Below are 20,258 nucleotides of genomic sequence, written 5' to 3'. Positions count from 1 at the left end.
ATTTTCAGAATTAAATAATTATCAAAGTCAACCCTTGGGGAGATTGGGGGATTTGGGTGTGTGAAGAAGGAGTAGGATGTGAGGGACAGCAGGACACTGAATCTCCCAGAGCTTTCGTCCCCTTCCTTCAAAGCTCTAACCACCAGGGCCAAAGGTCCTCAAGACGGGTCATCGGCAAGTTCACCGTGGAGCATCAGTTAAGAGCATCTTCTTTTTAGCAATCACTTCTGACTTTAATCACCTTTGCGCAGTGCCTACAATGGGCCAGGCCTTGTCCTAATCAGATAAATACATGTTTTACTAATCTTGAAAGCACCCGAAGGAAGTAAAGTGACACACCTGCGGTCACACAGGACATACATCTCCTCCCAGCTGTGTTGTATCCAAAGGGCGGGTACTGACAGCCCTTGCATGAACCACCAAAGCGCTTTCAAATCTGTTCTCCTTACTTCAATGCACTAGAGTCCTTCACAGCACACACGTGAGCCAGATGAATCTATTGAAATTGCAAATCACGTCCTAACGGCCCCCCAACCCACACCCATGTAAAAACTTCCCGTCATGCTCTGCATAAATTCCAAAGTCCCTGATGAGCCTGTAAGGTCCACCATGGCTGACCCCTGCCTATTTCCCTAACCTTATCTCCAACATCTTCCCCCTCATTGCTCACCCCGCTCCAGTGGTGCTGGCTTTCTTTCATTTCCTTAAACATCTCAAACTCTGGCTCTTGAACTTGCTGTTCCCTCTACCTGGACTTCTCACATATCTCTGGGTAGCAAGCTCCTTATCACCCTTCAGCTAGTATTTTTGTGAGCATCCTACCTAAGTAGCTGGCTCCACTGCTCGGACACACTCTCCTTCATACTTGCCTCTTACTTACTCTGCATTATTTTCTTCACAAATCACTAGATTTTTTTGTTCATTTGGCTCCTACCACTGGAATAGCAACACAAGAGAAGGAACTTCATTTTGTTCTTTGTTATATTCCCAGAACTTTCAACAGTGCCTAACATGTAGCATACATTTAATACACCCTTGTTGAATGAATGAATGGATGAAGTTAACCTCTGAATCCAAATCTGCCTGAAGCCAAAGCCCATGCTTTGACCACCAACATGCTACCATTTTTTATTGAATTCTTAAGATGGATTTAGTACTGGGCTAGGCATGTTGCAGAGAACACAGGAATAATATCTGGTCCCTCCCTTAGAGATGTTTCTAATTTAGTTGTAATATCAAACTCATGTGCTCTTGAGATATCAAACAATACCACTGAGTTCTGGGTGAAGGGAGTGGTGTCTGAGGGCATCAGAATGCAGAAGTGAGTGGTCAGTGAGGATCTGGGCAGTCCTCAGAGTCTTTCTAGAGGTGAGTGCTTGGTAGGAGGCTTGCATAGTGGATGCAATTTAGAAAAGGGGAGAAGAAGACTATCAGGTCCTTGGATAAGACTAGCATTGGTGAGTTTATCCAGGATAGAGTCTAAACAATGACATGTGTTTTAGGTCATCCCAGACTGGGGACATTTGTTAGAGCCTTTTTAGAAAAAACCCACTCACCCATTACATACAAGTACGATTTAACAAGAAAACAAGGCCAGCAAGGGAAAAAAGGAAAGGAAGTAACCCTCCGTGTTTCTTACTTGTGGTGGGGGGCTGAGCGGGAGATGGACCTGACACACAGTGGAGTGTCAGGTAATTATTGGCTCTCTTACCCTTGAAGTTCCTTTTTGTGGAATTCACCTGGAATTCTATGCTTTCTTCAAAAATAAGTTACCAACAGTGGGGACTCATAGGAAGAGGTCATCTCTTTGGGGCAAGTGGGAGGGCAAAGCTGCTCTGTAGTATCATACATACCCAGGTGTGGGGCTGCAGAGAACCCTGGCAGCTAGAGAGACCATGCAAGAGTTTATCAGAGGGCCACGGTTCCCCTGTGGGGGGATGCCCCCACCTCTGATCATGGCTCCCAGTGAAGTGTAGAGCAAGGTGATCCTTGAGAACTAGGTCATCAACTAGTGAAGATGACTTACTATGCTCAGACTAAACATCCATCCATCCATCCATCCATCCATCCACCCATCCATCCATCCAACCAACAAGCAGTTACTCTATGCCAAGTATCATGTAAATTGCAGGGGCTATAGTAAGGGTGAGACAGTTTTCTTGAGGAATTCATGGTCTATCCACAAAGAAACCCATATGCAATTGTGTCTTAACTTGCTACTCATGCTTCCAGGTCTGGGTTGAATGAAAACATTTATCCCATATCCAGACTTGGCCACAAAATCACACCAAACCAAACCAAACCACTCCATGAAAGGGAAGACTACACTTAACCTTTTTTTCCCCTGGAGCTCTTCCCAGAAAGGTGATAATGGAAGATTTGGTCCCAACAGGGCCACAGGCAAGGGATTTGCATTTTAAAGTTTGACAGATATTTATAGGCCTTTTGATCTCCTTTTTCCCCTCTACCACCCACCCCCACCCAACCTTGCCTGCCTCCTCCTCCCCCACCCAATTCTCTGCATTGTACCAGGTACAAATCTAAGAAATAATGGTCCCAAGTCCAGGGGACCCTGGTGCGCTGGTGTGGTGCGCTCATGGTCATATACTTCCTATTTATTGAGTATCACCTATCTATCAAGTACTTTTCTTAATTCCTAACCCCCACCATCTCCCTGAAAGCTTCATTTATGATTTACCTTTTGTTGTTGTTAAGGGAGGAGGAACATGAGGCTTGGAGAGGTTCAATAAGCTGCCTCGAGTCACTGAGAAGTGTTAGAGACAGAATTAAAACCCAGGTCTGTTTGTCCCAACCTATGACCTTTTCATTAAGCCAGGCGGATTCCAGGAGACAAGGCTGGTTCTCGCAGGCTGCTTAGCTAAGATCCTTCTCGGAAAAGATTATCCTGCATTCCAGTTTTGCTGGTGTTATTCTGGAAATAGCCCAATAAATGTCACAATTTGATTTACTCGGGACAAACCGGCAGCTGCCTTTTCCTTTGTGGCTCTTCTCGGGCTTGGAGTTTTCCCTTTGCTTCAACTCCTCTTTCGCACAGATCCCGGCCACCCAACAGCTGCAAGCCTCGGGTTAGCCCTGTCGCCTGCAGCCCCGTTGGATTTGCTGACCACAGCTTCTCTCTGGCCCCAAGAAGCCTGTTGGAAACAAACACAGAATCTCAGGCCCTTACATTTTTTGCAGCTGGAGAGGATCCCACACACCAGCTGGGACCCGGGGGTTCAGAGAATGGCTTGTGCAGAGTAGCTGGCACCAGATTTATTAGAATATCACATATTTGCTCTACTAAAAGTGGACAGATGGGAGCTACGCTTGTGGTGAACATAGCGTAATGTATAAACTTGTCAAATCACTGAGTTGTACACCTGAAACTGATGTAACACTGTGTGTTACACTCAAAAAAAATAAATAAATAAAATATACTAAAAAAAAATAAATAAATAAAATAAAGTAAAAGGCGAGAGAAACAAATCAATTAACACTTCTATGTGCTAGGTGCTTTGTCGTATTTAATCTTTCCTACAACCCAGTGAGGTATAATTAATTATTACCCTCGTGTTACAGATGAGTCCTGGCTTAGGGAACTAATTGACTTTAGGTTCCTAACTAGTCCCTGGCGGGACCAGGATCTGAGCTCGGGCACTGCAGGTAACACAGACCTTTCCTTTCTGACAGCGGGCGGAGCTGGGGGGTGGTGGTGAAGAAGAGCACGAGTAAGACCCCCGTTGAGGTGACCAGCCTAGGAAATTTGTTCCTGAAGATCAAAGAGTCAAAAGAACGAAGTGATGCATGCAATCATTTTGAGGTCAAGTCTGTAACCTAAAATCACCTGGCATTCACCAACAACCTGGGTAGGATTTTGACCCTGAAAAACAAGGTCGGCAGGCTCTCCCAAACATTCTGAGGCTGTCTGTGACAGGTCAGAAGATTCTGCAAGTTCCCTTCCTCCTTGGAAAATCCATCCCCCACCCCCAGAGCGGGGGCCTTAGAAGTGCCAAACTGGGAGCCATAAGAAAGTGGTTGCTTGGTGCTGGGTCTTCCTGTTGAGGTTGAGAGATCACGTTCAAAGCTCAAGCCGCAGCTTCCCCACCTCCGCTCCCCATCCCACCTCCAGTCCGGAGAGGGAATGCCTCTTCCCTTCCCCCACTGTAGTTCCTTGTCAAAGCCTCCGGATTGTGCTGAGCTGGGGGTCAGATTGGGAGTCTGAGGCATCCTTCTGCTCTTTCCGGATAAAACCCAACCTCATGACAGAGGTAAGTTCCTGTCCAGAAGCAGAAATTTCCCCTCCCGAGCCCCCAGGGGTATATTCTGGTGCGGATTGGGCTGCTCCTAAGACAGTTCTTTTCTGAATGATTCTGCATCAACCACATATCTGGGAGTCCCAGTGTTTCAGAACAGCAGGGGTAGGAGATAATGCTGTCCAACAGCTTCAGATCTTACCCAGCATGCCCTGGCCCAACCCCAAACTGCTCTTAAGGTATAACTTGCAACCTATTTCTGCCAAAACATTTTTATTGACCACCATCCATGCTAACCTCATTTTCCTCAGAAATGTGATATACCCACACATAGCTATCAGGAGGAGAGACTGTGGCATTTAGTTGTGCCTCGAGGGACCCCTTTGACCTTGACACCTAAGGAAACTTTTCTGCATCTTGACATCACCCATTTTGGAGTAAATAATGGACCTGCTAATGACAAGGTTACTAAAAATCCCAACTTGGCATCATTTTGCTGGCTTGCCGTGATGACATTTTCTCTACTTAGAAAGTACTCATTATCGTTATCCATCCATCAGGTAGCTCTTAGCCCTTTTTGTGTTACGCAAAACTTTTAACACTTTATGAAATCTATAGATCTCCTTACCAGTTAATACACACGGACACATACATGATCATTGTTGTGTGCTCTATTTGACACCCCGAAGCCTATTTCTGACCTCTATCACACTGTGGACGTCTGTTCTAGAAAGTGAGCACCCTGGACGTCTGTTCTAGAAAGTGAGCACCCTTGTCTCCAGAATGTAGTGAGGTTTCTAGTACATCGCAGATAGAGTACTTGGGAAATGTGTGTTGCAAGTTGAATGCATTAACCCACCTGGAAGCGAGTTCGTGAGAACAAAGATAGATGGGTGACCCTAAGAAGGAGGTAGCTGCTCTTCCAGCCCAGTAAGAATGGCACTGAGTGATTGCGCACAGCTCAAAGAGAGCCCCCAGTGCTGCACTCTGGCAGAAATGAGAGGGTGGGACAAACGAGGCCTACAAGAGTCAACAAGGGAAACACTGTGGGATATCATGTACTGGATCAGGTGCCAGGTAAGTAACCTTGGGGATTGCCAAGTGCTACACCGATTGTTCCCAAATCCAGCCTTCTTAAGATGACTCACCTGAAGAATCTGTTATAAAAACAAATTGTTGGATCCCACATGCATAGATTTTGAGTGAGGTGGTTTTGGGCTCCCATTTAGAGAAGGAGTGCTATAGATCAGAGAGGGATGTAGGGGGCTGGAGCCAGGAAAGAAAAGAAGAAAAAAAGCAGAAAAATGCATCTGGGGGCCACAGATCTGTTCACTACACCCTGTGTTGGCTATACATGCAACAGAGGCCACCAAGGTGTTGGCTGGTAGTCAGGGTAGACCAGAAAGAACACTTAGGATTTGGATAGGCAGTGGGGTGGCACCACTCACCCTAGGCAGAAAACCTATACTAGCCAAGGAATAGCAATGGGAAGAGCCACCCATCTTCCCAGGAGAGTGAGAGGGGCAAGTCCAGACTGGAGGAAAGGGGAATGTGGGGAAGGAATAGGAAAGGGACAAGTAAGATGGGTAATAAGGATATCAAAAGAGAACACAGAGTAAGGGCTCATCTACAGGCACAATCCCTTCAGCAGGAAAAAAGATGCTAAGATCCGTAAGATGGTAACAGCTGGTATTGTGGGGAAGGCATGGAAGGAGAGGGGAACAAGACATTTATCCCCAATCCCATTGTCTGTTCCTTAGACACTCTTAGGGCTCCCCAGCTCTGCCCAGAACATTCTCCTGCAGGGCTTATCACAAATGCTGATAATTAAAAAGCTTGTGCAGCCCTCAAACACTCTGCTTTCCATTTGGAAGAATGTCCAGGAAAGGCTAGTTTAAGGCACTTACCTCCTCTCTGCTGGCTTTCTCACTTGTACTCGCCAAACCCGGTCTTCCTATAAGGAATCATGACATTACTCTTTTAGAACGTTTTGAGCCTCGAGAAGGGAGAATATCATGCACGTACACATAAGCACGATTATTTTCACGGGATTCTATTTCCCTGCTCTTTGAACCCATCTCCTGGTAACATCTGTGGGGCTCCCTAAAGCCAGCAACAGCTGCGACCATGAGCCCACCATTTGAGTCTGTGGATGACACAGGCTCAGCCCTGAGATACAGCTGTTCTTTTTTTTTTTTTTTGATTTTATTTATTTATTTATTTGAGAGAGAGAGAGTGAGAGAGAGAGCGCAAGAGGAGGTAGGGTTAGAGGGAGAAGCAGACTGCCCGCCGAGCCGGGAGCCCAATGTGGGACTCGATCCCGGGACTCCGGGATCATGACCTGAGCCGAAGGCAGTCGCTTAACCAACTGAGCCACCCAGGTGCCCCATTTCCATGTTTTTGATCACCATAGAGGTGATCTTTTCTTCTGAGTTTACTAGCCCCTTGTACTTCTTCTTCTGGGAACTGTTTATTCATTCCCTTGTTCGTTTCCCCAATGGCAAGCCTGTGTTGTTCTCATCTGTATGAGTTCTTCAGAACAATACCCTTTTGACCCTCCTATTTATGAGAAGTATTTTCCCAACTTTGTTCTTTGCCTCCTACCCACTTTCTAGGTGCCAATCAACTTGAAAATTAGGAAATCCGAATTAAAAATGGCCCAAAGGCCAATGTTTCTGAAAATAAGCAGGGTCATTATGCAGATACCCTCCTAAAAACATTTTTAGTATTCATTTTAATACCAGCATTTCCAGCATCTGAATTTCTGGCATTGGAGAGGACTAAAGAAGTAATTTCACAAGTTTTTGCTCTTTAGGTTGGTAAGAACAGAGGCAAATCCTTAGAGAACAACCTCAGTGCAAATTGCTTTCAACTTTTTTGACATGGGTATTAAAACGCCACCCCAAATACCAGTAGTAATAAAGAATCCAACTTAAAAGGGGAGTAGGTGCAAATGTAACACATGAGTTTTTTTTTTTTTTTTTTCGAATCTTGCAAGCCAGTTGCTAAAGAATCAGTGCAGAAGCGCTTGAAGCTGCTTCCCCTCCCTGGTCTCTGAGGAAAACCCCAGCTCTCTGGAGCTAAATGTTGATGAGATTTTTGAACCCAGAGGAACTGCTCATGTTCCCTTGCGCTAAGATTAGCCAAAGCATTCTGCCTACTGCTCTCAAGGGAGAATTATCTTCACTTCCTCTATTTACTACCTTTTCCTCTGTGCTGATGATTCTTCACCCACGTGTTGCAACCCCCTCTCTCCAACCCTCCTGTCTTCCACCTAAATGCCCATTTTGTGCAGACAGGGTGGCTGGATTTTCTTTTTCCCCAAATGAACATATTTAGTTATAGTTTTCAAAAGAGAAAGACATGGAGAGACCCCACAGGGAAATGGCTACTTGGGAATGGATTCTTTCTGAGGGAAGACCACACTAGCTTGTTTTCCATCTACATTCATTTTGCAAAGAAAATTCACACAGTGCTTGGCTATGGAGTGGTTTGATGAGTTAGGATCTTGAGCTCAGGTTGTCCAAGTGGTGGAGGAGAAAGGAAACCTTACAAATGCTTGGGAGGGAGGATGCTGTCCTTCCTCATGATACGGCATACCAACGGGGTGGAGATAAACCTAATTTGGGGTCAGGGAATCCTCCTCAGGAATGGCTTAAGAAGTACACGAGGGTTTTGTCTTTCTGTTCTCAAGGATTTCTGTAGTTCAGCATGTCTATCTTCTGTCTGTCATCTCTCCCATTAAATAAGCCAAATTATTTTATGCCTGTTTTTTGTTTTTTTTTTTACCTGCTCTTTTGTCCTGGTCAAATAGTCAGCCGGTGAAAATCATCTATTCATTCATTGTGTGATGTTTTACAGTTTATTTTTACAAGGATTAAGACCAAAAATATTATTTTCTGGCTTTACAGTGAGCCTCAAACTCAAATCAGGAGGGCCAAAAATGTTTATTACTTCCCTGGTTGGTAGTGAACATAATGGCAGCAACATCAAAGTAATCCTCCCAAGTACCTCACCCTGGCTTTGCTAAAACTCTCACACGCTTGACAAAGCAGGTGCTCTCCCCCTAACTGTGTAGGAAATTGCTACTTTTATTTCTCTTTACTAGCTCAAGGACATAGGAAGATATCACATAGCACTTAGGTGTTTTAACACACACAGATACACACACGCAGACACATAGAGACAGACAGACAGAAACACACCATATTCCCTTGTCCCACAAGAATTACCTGGGTTTTTTGTTGTTGCGTGTCAGTTGGGTGCCAAGACTGTGTGGAGAGGTGAGAAGATCCAGGTTTTCAACTTAGTCCCGAGGGTTTTCAAACACTGGCTCCATCCCTTGCCTACTAGTAAGGCGAGGGGCCGGCCTGGCCAGTGGGGTCCTGGACGGCTGAGGGAGATACAGAGGTCAGGAGGGTGTGCGGAGCCCAGAGCAGGCAGGAACCCCAAAGGCTAAGGGCAGCTCTTAGAACGAGGGCCTCTGAGGGTGACGTGCTGAGAGCGCAGAGCTGGAGGCCAGGAGAGCGCATCTGACTCCGGGCATTTGGGCCGCAGTGTGGTCGGGTGGAGGTGTGACCTTGCCAAGAGAAGGCGCTTCTGTCGACCTGGGGCCAACTCCTCTGCACCCGAGTTCGGTCTCCTCTCTTGTACACTGAGGATGATGCCTAGCTCACTGTCCCCTGTAGCCCAGCACAGGCTCAGCACTGCAAGTCTGCAAGAAAGGAAAAATAGTCACTGCTATTATTGACATTAATACTGCAAAGTGTTTTATTTACACAGTCGTAAGACTTTCTCTGAATTTTTAGTGATAGGAAAATACGCTTAAATATCAACCTGACCTGCTGTTTGAGAAAGATAATTTCACGGCCTTAGGCCAGGGAAAGTACTAGAAAGTGGTAGGGGAAGACAGATGTTTCTTATTCTAGAACTGTGAACTCAAAGTTGTAAAACGGCTGCAATCCTCATGACATGTGACAGGGGCTCCTTCCAAACCCCTCCCCCCGCCATGTCCTCCCTCATGGTGTAAAATCACCCCCTAGAGCCTGGGGCTCCGGACTCAGACCCCTTGGGACTAAGTCATGTCTCCTCCACATTTTCATCTCATGGGTTTGGGCAACTTTTCAACTTCTCTAAGCCTCAGTTTTTTCTTATGTAAGATGGAACAAAAATAGTACTTCCTTTAAAGGGTTTTTGTAAGATTTAAATGAAATAAGTCATACAAAGCATTTAGTACTAAATACAATTATTATTGTTTTCATCACTGGGTATGGCCAAGAAAGGGGGATGCCTCTCTGTGGGTGCTTAATTTAAGAATGAAGACAGAAAGTCTAAACCTACTACATCTTTCCAGCCCCTGCAATGCCTAGTACACTGGGCCAATCTCAGGGGCTCTGTATACATTGGCTACGTGATTGAATGGCACCAATCAATCAATATTCTCATATTTACTGAGCTGTAGTTCAAGCTTGAGTTCTGGCCTTAAGAGCACTACAAGGACCATCATGCTGATGCCTCTAACTTTTCTCAGTTGTTTTAGCCAGTGGAGAAAAGCCTGGACTCCAGGCAGCCTACGTAGGTTCGAATCCTGGGGCTACCAGTCATTATGTGGGGTCTTGGGCAAGTGACTGAACCCCTCTGTGCCTCAGTTTGTTATTAGTAAAACAGGATCAGGGATGCTATTAGCGCCTACTTGGTAGGGTTGCTGTGAGGATTAATGGCAATTCATCTAAATCAAGCACCTAGAATAAAATCTGGTGCAGCCTTGGCCTTTCGGCATGTTCTCCGCAAGCAGCTCGCATCGGGGCTCCGGGGCTGTGCTGACCCAATCCGCCTCTGCTTCCACCTAATCGTGACGACCAGAAGCTCCTTGTCACCTGCCGGGTAAAGTCCCAGTGCCTCATCCTCTGGACAGGGCTTTCCTCTCCAACCTCAGCCTCTGCTGGGCCTCCTGCGGACTTGGTTTCCTAGTGGTTTCCTGCAAATTCATGCTATCTCGAACCCTCGAGCAATACCTAGAAGGAGCTCCCCGAACCTTTCAGCTTGTTAAAACAGCTCTGCTTTTAAAGGAGCATCCTCTTAAGACCCCATAGGAGGGTTCTTTTAGAAAGCAAGGCTGTAGAAGTCATGTCTTTCAGAAAGTCCTCCAGATTCTTTTCTATGCCCCTCATCGGTATGTAAATATTTCTAAGATTTGATCAGGTGTAGTCTGCTTCTACTGGCTCTTCTCTCGACACAAATATCACTTTCTATCCATCCACCAGTGTTTGGACAGCCACTGAAGCACTAAAGTGCTAATATTATCATGGGCACACGTTACAGAGGACTTCCGGGGCTGTCACATAGAACCATGCATGTGCCCTATGGTTCAATTTATCACAGCACATGTACATTGTTTTATCAGTATTTTCACTTCTCTATCTCAATGAGCCAAGCAACGTGAAGACAAAAGCTTCTTAATTTAACTTTCTGTTCTCAGCACCCAGCGCAGTGCTTGGCACTCAACATGTACCAAATAAAAATCGACAGGATAATTGGTGGTCACCTTCTTAGCTCTGCACACCACGCTAAGACCCGGTAAAATAATCATCCATACCTTCAAGGAACTTGCAACATAATTGGGAAACAAGTCAGACTAATGTGGGGAGATAACCAGAACATCGGGCAGTATATATTAGTGTCAAAGGAATGGGGTCAAAGCTATGTAAAGTCCGTAAGAGAAGGGAAAAGTTCTGAGGGCCGAGGCAGGTGGGGAAGGCTTCTTGGAGGAGGTGGGATTCGAACCAACCTCTGCATCTTGCAGATGTTCTCAGTGATTATATTACTTGGGGGACATGGCTTCCGGGCTGCAGGGTATTCAGTGGAAGGAGGCTGGATGTGGCATTCATGCAGACTTAGGTAGCACCAATCCTGCCTTTCTGTCCTCTTGCTGTGACTGCTGGGTCCCTTTCTGAACACAGGTCCCCTCCTCTTTAGAGTATGGATTATAACCTCTACCGTACAGAGTTGTATGGAAATTAAGATGAACTAATAAATCTAAAAGAGACAGGTTTAATTCTCAGTACATGGTGGGAATTCAGCAGAGTAGCTTTCATTTTAATTAGACTCAAGGATTAGGTTTTATTTTTTTAATTTTTTTTTAAGAGAGGGAGGGCAGGGCAGAGGGAGAGAATTTTTTTTTTTAAAGAATTATTTATTTTAGAGAGTTAGAGAGATAGCAAGAGCGGAAGGGGGAGAGGGAGAGAGAATCTCAAGCAGACTCCCTGCTGAGCACGGAGCCCGATGTAGGGCTTGATCCCAGGTTCCCTGAGATCATGACCTGAGCTGAAACCAAGAGTCGGAGGTTTAACCAACTACATCATCCAGGTGCCCAGGGAGAGAGAGGATCTTCAGCAGACTCCCCACTGAGCATGGAACCCCACACAGGGCTCCATCTCACCACCCCAAGATCATGACCTGAGCTGAAATCCAGAGTTGGACACTTAACCAACTGAGCCACCCTGGCACCCTTCCAGGATTAGTTTTTTTAGTTCACTGATCTATTGAAGGATTTCCTGCAGCATCATGAGAGGTCGAAATCCACTGGAGCCCTCCCTCTGCCTTGAGCAAATGGCCCACGCAGACTGCCTCATGTGGTTCAGGGATCCAGGAGTTCGCAGGGGGAATAGACTTTCCATCTTGATGCTTCTTAAAGGCCTGGGGATAGCGCTATTTCTCACAAGATAGGCTTTGAAAGAACCAGCTTCCATGCTGATGTACTTGGTATTATGTAGCGTGGCAAAATTGCTGGGTTTGGAGTGGATGATTTCATTGGTGACAGTAGTTACTTTTGTTGACCTTGAAAACATCTCAACATAGTCTTATAGCCCTTTCCACTTCCCAAAGGCCAGCTTCAGTTCTAAATCTCTTTAGCTTCTTAGCAACACGGTATACAGGGTGACCCTAACTTTTCCCATGGGGAAACCGAGCTATGTAAAGGTTGAATGACTCACTTAATGTTTCGTAGTAAAGCAGGGTCAGAACTAGGACTAGGATTAGGGTGCCCTGGGTCACAGTTCCAAACTGCTGAGTGAAGTTGAAAGTTCTCTTGGGCAGTGGTTGCCGAGGATAGGTCAGTGGTGGGGATGATCCATCCTAGGGAAGAGTGCTTGCTTTATTTTTGTCATTGCTCAGAGCTGGCAGTCCACAGTGAGAGTAAAACACAGCTCTCAGTCAGCTTTATCACTCTTCTCATATAACCTATAGGCAATGCCTCCCTTTACTGACTGTCCTGGCTCCCACCACCGGCCCTGGACAACTACCGACTTTTGGTAAAGAATTCTATCTAAAGTGGTTTTGTTTATAAAAGAAAGAAAGAAAGAAAGAAAGAAAGAAAGAAAGAAAGAAAGAAAGAAAAGAAGGAAGGAAGGAAAGAAAAAAAGAAAAAGAAAAGAAAAGAAAAAAAGGTTTCATTTGAAGGAGGGAATTTTGATTTCCAAGCAGAGGTGACTTGAAGCCAAAAAATATGGGGGAGATGTATTTGTCGCCACATGTATTGTGTGGCTCTAACTTCTCTTAACTCAAGGAATCAAGAATTCACTGAATGTGGTTTCATACTTAAAGGGACATTAGCTGCCATACTTAGAGCTTACAATGTGCAGACCTGGTAAAGTGTGTCCTCTATGAGGGAAGTACTAGTATTTCCACTGTACAGACAAAGCTGAAGCTGAGAGATTCATTAACAGGGCCAGGGGCACAATTACTCAGTAGTTAGTCTGACTCCATTGGACACGCTCCTGCCACGACTGCCACTTTCTACGTGCCCAACAATGTCTGGACAGGCACTAAAGTATGAAAAATGCTGCTGTTGCAGAGAAGACACACCACTGAGGCCCCCCAGGGCCACCACTTGTGGAGGTTGAGTCCTGTATAAAAAGCCCGGCCAAGGAGGTCAGTGGGCGCCGAAAGAAGCCCAAGCTAGGTGTTTTTCTAATTCGCACAGAGGTGCCTTATGGGCTGGCATTGACCTGGGACCTCGGGTGGTTATCGGTTCAGGCATCGAAACAGCCTGTTGCCCTCTGTTTCTTGTTGATTCTTTGAGCAGCGTTTGTCAATTTCTCGTAAGTGGCTTGGCCTAGTTTCCTGGCCAGTTCCAGAGTCTACTGTCTTCTCTGTGATCTCCACTGCAGGCTACTGTAAAACGCCCAGTTGTTCTTGCCCCTGTCGTAACTGTTATCAGAGATATGACTGGCATCCCCTCAGAAGCGAAATTAGACACTAGGTGAAAATTTAGACACCAGGCCGCTCACGAGTCGGTGTGGCAAATCCTGGGTCCTCCTCATTGGAAAGGCTGCCTGGGGCCTGGGATGGGAGAGGCAATCTGTATCTTCATGTTACTCTTTGGAAATAGGACCAGGACACTTTGCAAGCCCTCTTCGGAACATGCCTCAGGCTTGGGAACTTCTCTTCAATGTGTTACAGTCGTTGTTACAATTGCTTATCAGTGTTTGTTGAGTGACCTTTAAATGCATATTAAGATATTTATCCTACTAACTTAGTAATGTGGGAACTGTGTAGTCTGACTGATACGAAAGCTTGTGTATCACTTAAGTCTGTACTAGTTTCTAGGGAAGAAAAATGACAGATCTGGGAATTAGACAACTTTATGCTTTCTATTCTCATCTCGGCCGCAGCCTTTTGGTGTGACATTGAACAAGTCATTGTCATCTCTAGGATGCAGATAAAAGGATAGACTCAGTTGTCTCTAGGTCCCTTCATGCTGGGATGGTGGGTGATCTTTTAATCAAGCCCCTTCACACAGAAACACATTTCATCACATTCTAGAGCTGGAAGGGAGGTTTGATGATCCTTTGGTCCATACACCTTATTTTAGAAATGCACATCCTGGGGCACCTGGGTGGCTCAGTCGTTAAGCGTCTGCCTTCTGCTCGGGTCATGATCCCAGGGTCCTGGGATCGAGCCCCACATCGGGCTCCCTGCTCAGTGGGGAGCCTGCTTCTCCATCTCCCACTCCCCCTGCTTGTGTTCCCTCTCTTGCTGTGTCTCTCTGTCAAATATAAAATCTTTAAAAAAAAAGAAATGCACTTCATGAAGAAGACAGGACAGGTATTATTATCCTCCTTCTACAAAGTAAAATACTAGGGCCCTGAGAGGCTGAATCATGTGCTCTAAAGGAGGTGACCTCTGGCTCATCTTTCCGCTACACCACATTCTCAACTAGGTTATTCTGGGTCCAGTCTAGCATTGCCCAGTTTTCTGCCTTATTTTCAACGGATGTAGAAAAACACCTAGCTATTGTGTGCCCAGCCATAGTTTACAAATGTTGATGGTATCCCATCCTGCGCCTCCATTTTCCACAGACTGAGCATAGGCTACTTTGTGGAGACTAGAAGGAGAAATGCACATTTGGTTCTAGTTGATTTCTTACCAGAGAGCGCCCTTGAGAAACATGGAAACCAGGCAGTTTCCCTTGCTTTAAGAATAGGTTTTCGGGGAGTGGTACTGCTGGGGGTGGGGTCGGGGTGGAGGAGGCACAGCAGAGGAAGTCATTCTGACATCGGTGAGTTTGACCATGGATGACATTAACAACAGGAACAAAGCCGACACTTACTAAGTGTCCATAATCATTTGACAGATACTGTCTCATTTAGGAAATGAAATTTCTAAAAATAGAAGTTTAAGAAATAAGCAATTTTAGAAAGAAGCTATAGAAAGAAAAAAAAAGCACTCGAGTCTGAGAGCAGAAGTAGTGTTACATAGAAAACTGTGCAGTTTAGACTATAAGGACTAAAAGCTTACTATGACAGTCTACCCATCACATGTGTTAAGTTGGCCCATCACAGCTACCTCGGGTCTACTGAGAGTCTCCTTTCCTTTGAATCACATTCAGGTCACCTGCCTCTCAAATACAACCAACTAAAATAGAGAAAATTGATTAAAAAAAAAAAATAGTGGGCTTAGGGGTCTTACCAGGAATCTTGGTTCTACCCACTTCCCACCAAGGAAATCTTAACCGAGTCTCTTAACTTCTTAGAGCCTGAGCATTTTCATCTGTAAAATTAGATTTAAAAACAAATAAAGGTTAGTTATAATATATGTAAAGTTCCTTGAATGGTATTAACAGATTCTAGGCTTCTCAATAAGAATTGAAAGAAGAAAAAGATCAGAGAGGCGAAAGGAGGACAGATTAGTTATTACACTTATTATGTTTCATTAATGCTTATTCTTCAAGATATGGCTTAGGGTCCTTTGGTAAATGGCAAATTTAAGAGCATTCTTCTCCAAATTACCTGCTTTAGCTTTTTCTTCCCTGAGCCTAGCTAATTAAAAAATACTGTGAATGTGCTAATTAGACCATTGACATTTCTTTTCAATAATTGCAAAGGGACTTAACCACGTTCAAGAACACATTAATACTACTCCAGTATGTAACTCACTCTGATCTGATGTTAATACTCATTTGTAGAATTAGTTACGTGGAGAGTAAGTTACTTTCATGGGACAAATGGGGAATCTGAGGCCTCTTTCCAACACACAGGGTCTATTTCAGAGCAAGTAGGAAGTGAAGCAAACTAGCAGGACCATCCAACTTAACACATTCAGCGGCATTTGGAGCGATGGTGGGGAAAACAGGCTCCCCAGTTAATTTCACACTTCCTTTATACATTTCAAAAAACAAGGTGTGACACTGCAGCTGGATTTTTAAAAGACCTTCAGAAGGCAAAATGCCAGGTATTCCGCAAACTCCCTGCTTTAAACAGGTTTTCTGTTTCATGGCGTCTGTTTGCTGTGGGGAATCCCAGTCGGCTCAGTTAAAGCAAGGGCTTTAAGCTCCTTGAAGGGTATTTCCTACTCCTTAAGGCTCTGGGTTTACTGGAGCCGCAGGCCTTTGTCATTCTGAGTGGGGGCATTTTGGAGGCATGTCTGCACTCTACCAAAGCTCAGGAGAATGTGCTGAAGACCAAGGCAAGAGCGGAACTGGCCTTCACGGTGTATCTGCTGGGTGCTCTCCCCGCCCAGAGCCCTGTGAAGGAAGAGCTACAATGGTCTGCATTTGCCACGCTGGGGAATCCAAGCCCCAACGGGTTACCTGTCCCCAGACCCTGCGGCTTCTCCACCAGTACACCCCATCTGCTCTGAACTATGTAGGTCTTGCTGGGGAGGGAGGCCCTCTGGGACACCCTGCTACTCACCACCAGGGCCCTGGACCACCACCTCCTTGCTGCAAATTGCCCCAGGTTTGTTTTCTTTGGCTCCCTCATTAATGAGTTCCACAGGACAATGCTAAGTCTAGTTAGGCGGCCTTAATTGGTTTAGTTACAACAAGATAATTCCTTTTTTCTTCTCTCGGAGGCCTTTTTGTTTAAAGACATTTTAGCTGGAAGATGCTAATTATCAATGAGGAGAAAGTGACACCTGAGGAGTTCATTTTCCATCTTGGTCCTTGGGGTCTCCTTTGAACTCCCCCTCCCCTGCCCTCTTTCCCACTTCATCACTTCTCCCCCACCATCATAAAACAGAGCTCTGCCCTGGGCTGGCGGCAGAACTTTCTTTCTCACTTGCCAGGGAGCCGTTCTCTCTGCAGCTGTCCCCTCGGCATGGACAACCTTCGTGAGACCTTCCTCAGCCTCGAAGAGGGCTTGGGCCCCTCCGACAGCCCCGGCCTGCTGTCCTCCTGGGACTGGAACAACAGGGCAGGGCCCTTTGAGTTGAACCAGGCCTCCCCAACCCAGAGCCTGTCTCCGGCTCCGTCGCTGGAGTCCTATTCTTCTTCTCCCCGACCGGCTGTGGCTGGGCTGCCCTGTGGGCACGGAAGTGCCACCAATGGGGGCAGTGGGGGCTGCAGTGGCCGTGGGACCGGTGGCCTCGTGGAGGTGGACTACAACATGTTAGCCTTCCAGCCTACCTATCTGCAGGGTGCTGGGGGCCCCAAGGCCCAGAAGGGCGCCAAAGTCAGGATGTCTGTGCAGCGGAGGCGGAAGGCCAGCGAGAGGGAGAAGCTTCGGATGAGGACCTTGGCCGATGCCCTGCACACCCTCCGGAATTACTTGCCCCCTATGTACAGCCAGAGAGGCCAGCCGCTCACCAAGATCCAGACGCTGAAGTACACCATCAAGTACATCGGAGAACTCACAGATCTCCTCAACGGCGGGAGGGAGCCTCGGTCCCAGAGCGCCTGAGCTCTGCCCTGGGGACCCCGACCCATCCCAGCCCCTGGGCAAGGCGGGGGCAGGAGAGCTTTAAAGACCTGGACTAGCTCACGGAATACCGACACATAGGTGGTTTTTTTTTTTTTTTTAAATATAGTAAGCATGGTGACTTTGTTGTCTGCAAAGTTGTGAGGGAATACCCACTGGACTTGTTGGAGCCACCAGAACACTTAACAGCCAGACAAGCAGGTATTTTGCTTCCAGTTTTCCCACGGTTGCTCAGGAGATGAGCCCCTAGCGAGGAGACCCTTTACTTGGCCTTTCTCTGCCAGTCCCAGGTATTTTAAAGGGTCAATGATTTGCAATGCATTGTGTCAAGAATGTAAAATTGTTACAATTAATCTCTATTTCAGTGGTGGGAGCTTCCTTTCTGGGGCTAACTCATCCCATATTTTGTATAGCATCCAGCGTGACTTCTGGATTCTTATTTAGAAAGTTTTGTATCAAGTAAAGGGCTATAGCATTTCTGGTTTTATTTTGTTTGTGTGCTTGTGTGTGTGTATGTGTCTGTGCGCGCCTCGAGTGCTTGTGTGTGTTTGACTATAATCATGCCTTTTCTTTTGCAGGAACCCAAATCACATAGACGCAGAAGGAATTAGCATCATGGTAAATAGCAAGGCCCAGGCAGACAGGCTACATTGAGATACAGTGAAGTAAAGGGGAGCGCCTCTTCTCTTGATGCAGGGGACGGGAGGCTGCGCGCTGGGTGCCGGGGGGGTGGGGGGGGGATGAGCAGATAGGAAGGAGGAGGAAGTGGGGGAGGACTCAGCCCCACAGCGTGGGCCTAAAGCAGGGCTGGGGGCAAGCACTCTATGCTCCAGTGCTGGTATGAAAATAACCTCATTGACTCCCTTCACTTGCTCATTTCTCAAATGACGTGATTGGTTCAAAAAGTATAAGAGACTATTTTAATTCTATAGATGAGCGAAAGGGTTGGGATTAGAATTCAGGTCTGTCTCTAGCACCCACCCCCCAGAGGTATTAGTTCTTCCCCCACACATCCTCTCCTCCTCTCTACCCTCTGCCCCATCACCCCACACACACCTATGCACAAATAGGCTCCCGAGCCCGGTGCTCCGACTCAGGGTGGGTGATGCACGCTCTCAGCTTGGCCAATGTGAATGGCACAAGGCATTGAAAAGGGGGCTTTGAATTAAGGTGATTCACAAAATCTTTGAATTAATTTTTTTTTAAGGCTGCATTTTTCTCCCAATGGTTATTAACCATTTGCATTATTTTTTAAATAAATAGTCTGTTAAGGCTCCCAGTCGTTTCTTTTCCTATTGGTGCCTTTTCTTCTTTGTAAGGACACATTAACAAAAGCAGTAGATGTGTTACAATTTCATGTATAACCTCTCCACTTTTTCCCTTTGTGGATACACACATATACAAATAAATATAGACATATATACATTTAAAAATGCCTTTAATTCTGCAAATTGCTTTTTTTTTTTTTTTTACTTAGCAATACATAATAAAAGTCCTTCCAATGTAACACAGATAAATCTGTGATGGAAGTACCATTATTACCTTGATTTTGATTTTACAGAGGAGAAAAGAGAAGGGCAGGCTAGCTCTGAGGTGCACATGTGTAGAGCGAAGCGGATGTCAGAGCGTCAATGGGCAAAGTCACAGGTGTTGCAATATTTGTTTAATGAGTCACCTTTTGAATAATATTTAGGTTGTTTCAGTTTTTTGTTATGAAAAAATGCTGTAACAAACATCGCAGACAACTAGATTTATCCACGGATATTTTAAGTAGCCTGGAAATTTCCCGGAAATGGGATTCTTGGACCAGAGTGTATGCACATTTTAAATTTAAATAAAGACTCTTAGATGACTTTTCTAAAAGTTTACAGTTATTTACAGTCCCTCTAATATTATGTAACCGAACCAGCTGTCCTACTGGATACGACCAATATTTAATGGATTAAAAAATGGTTAGGTCACTGTTGTGTTAATTTTAATTTCCCCATCTACTATTTGAGATGGTGCATCTTTTTTTTTTTCTTACTTTATGGGACTTTTGTCCATTCTGGTTCCTCTGCTGTAACTTGTCTGTTTATGTTCTTTTTTATTTTTCTATTGTGTTACTTGTCTTTTTGTTAATTTGGGAGAGTTCTTTGTATATTATGCATATTGAAAATGTTTCCTCCCGATCTATCATTTTTGATAGTCCTTGCTTATGGTATCATATATTTATGATTTTGATTATGGTATTTTTTGCTCTAGGAAGCCTTGCATTTTTAGACGATCAAATCTCTCCCCTTTTTTGGTTTATGTGTTTTTTCCTTTTGCTTAATTTTTCCCAGTCCCGAGGCTATCCAAACATTCTGATTTTTTCAAATATTTTCATAATTATTTGTATATGTATCTTTTTTTAAAATAAATGTTATGCACTATTTTTTTTAAGTAGGTTCCACGCTCAGTGTGAACCCAACACAGGGCTTGAACCCACAACCCTGAGATCAAGACCCTAGACGAGATCAAGAGTCGGATGCTCAACTGATGGAGCCACCCAGGTGCCCCTCTATGTACCTTTAATATACCTGCGTTTTATTTTCGTCTATAGTGCAAAGAAGGAATCTAACTTTATTTCTTTTTTTTTTTAAAGATTTTTTATTTTTATTTATTTGAGACAGAGAGAATGAGATACAGAGAGCATGAGAGGGAGGAGGGTCAGAGGGAGAAGCAGACTCCCTGCCGAGCAGGGAGCCCGATGCGGGACTCGATCCCGGGACTCCAGGATCATGACCTGAGCCGAAGGCAGTCGCTTAACCAACTGAGCCACCCAGGC

The 20,258-nt window shown here is 45.3% G+C and overlaps 1 protein-coding gene and 1 long non-coding RNA gene across 2 annotated transcripts; one reads left to right on the top strand and one right to left on the bottom strand.

Moving 5' to 3' along the window:
* Positions 1-313: 313 nt before the first annotated feature.
* Positions 314-9,563, bottom strand: LOC145723728 (uncharacterized). The gene is made up of 3 exons (XR_014148982.1): positions 8,486-9,563; positions 6,161-6,207; positions 314-3,152 (listed from the first exon to the last, which is right to left on the bottom strand). It is a non-coding gene; the product is annotated as an uncharacterized LOC145723728 (long non-coding RNA).
* A 7,286-nt stretch (positions 9,564-16,849) lies between these two features.
* MSGN1 (mesogenin 1) lies at positions 16,850-17,502 on the top strand. The gene has a single exon (XM_006732977.2). It carries the CDS (start codon positions 16,850-16,852, stop codon positions 17,429-17,431), a length of 582 nt encoding a protein of 193 aa, XP_006733040.1. The 3' UTR covers positions 17,432-17,502.
* Positions 17,503-20,258: the final 2,756 nt, after the last annotated feature.

The sequence above is a fragment of the Leptonychotes weddellii genome, chromosome 10 (assembly GCF_054177405.1).
Source record: "Leptonychotes weddellii isolate Sample4059 chromosome 10, ASM5417740v2, whole genome shotgun sequence".
NCBI lineage: Eukaryota > Metazoa > Chordata > Mammalia > Carnivora > Phocidae > Leptonychotes > Leptonychotes weddellii.
Note: the sequence above shows the minus strand (reverse complement) of the source record. Positions and strands in the feature narration are given on the sequence as shown.

Bases quoted from the DNA above. Each gene is read 5' to 3' on its own strand.
- MSGN1 (XM_006732977.2), top strand. From the start codon at position 16,850: ATGGACAACCTTCGTGAGACCTTCCTCAGCCTCGAAGAGGGCTTGGGC.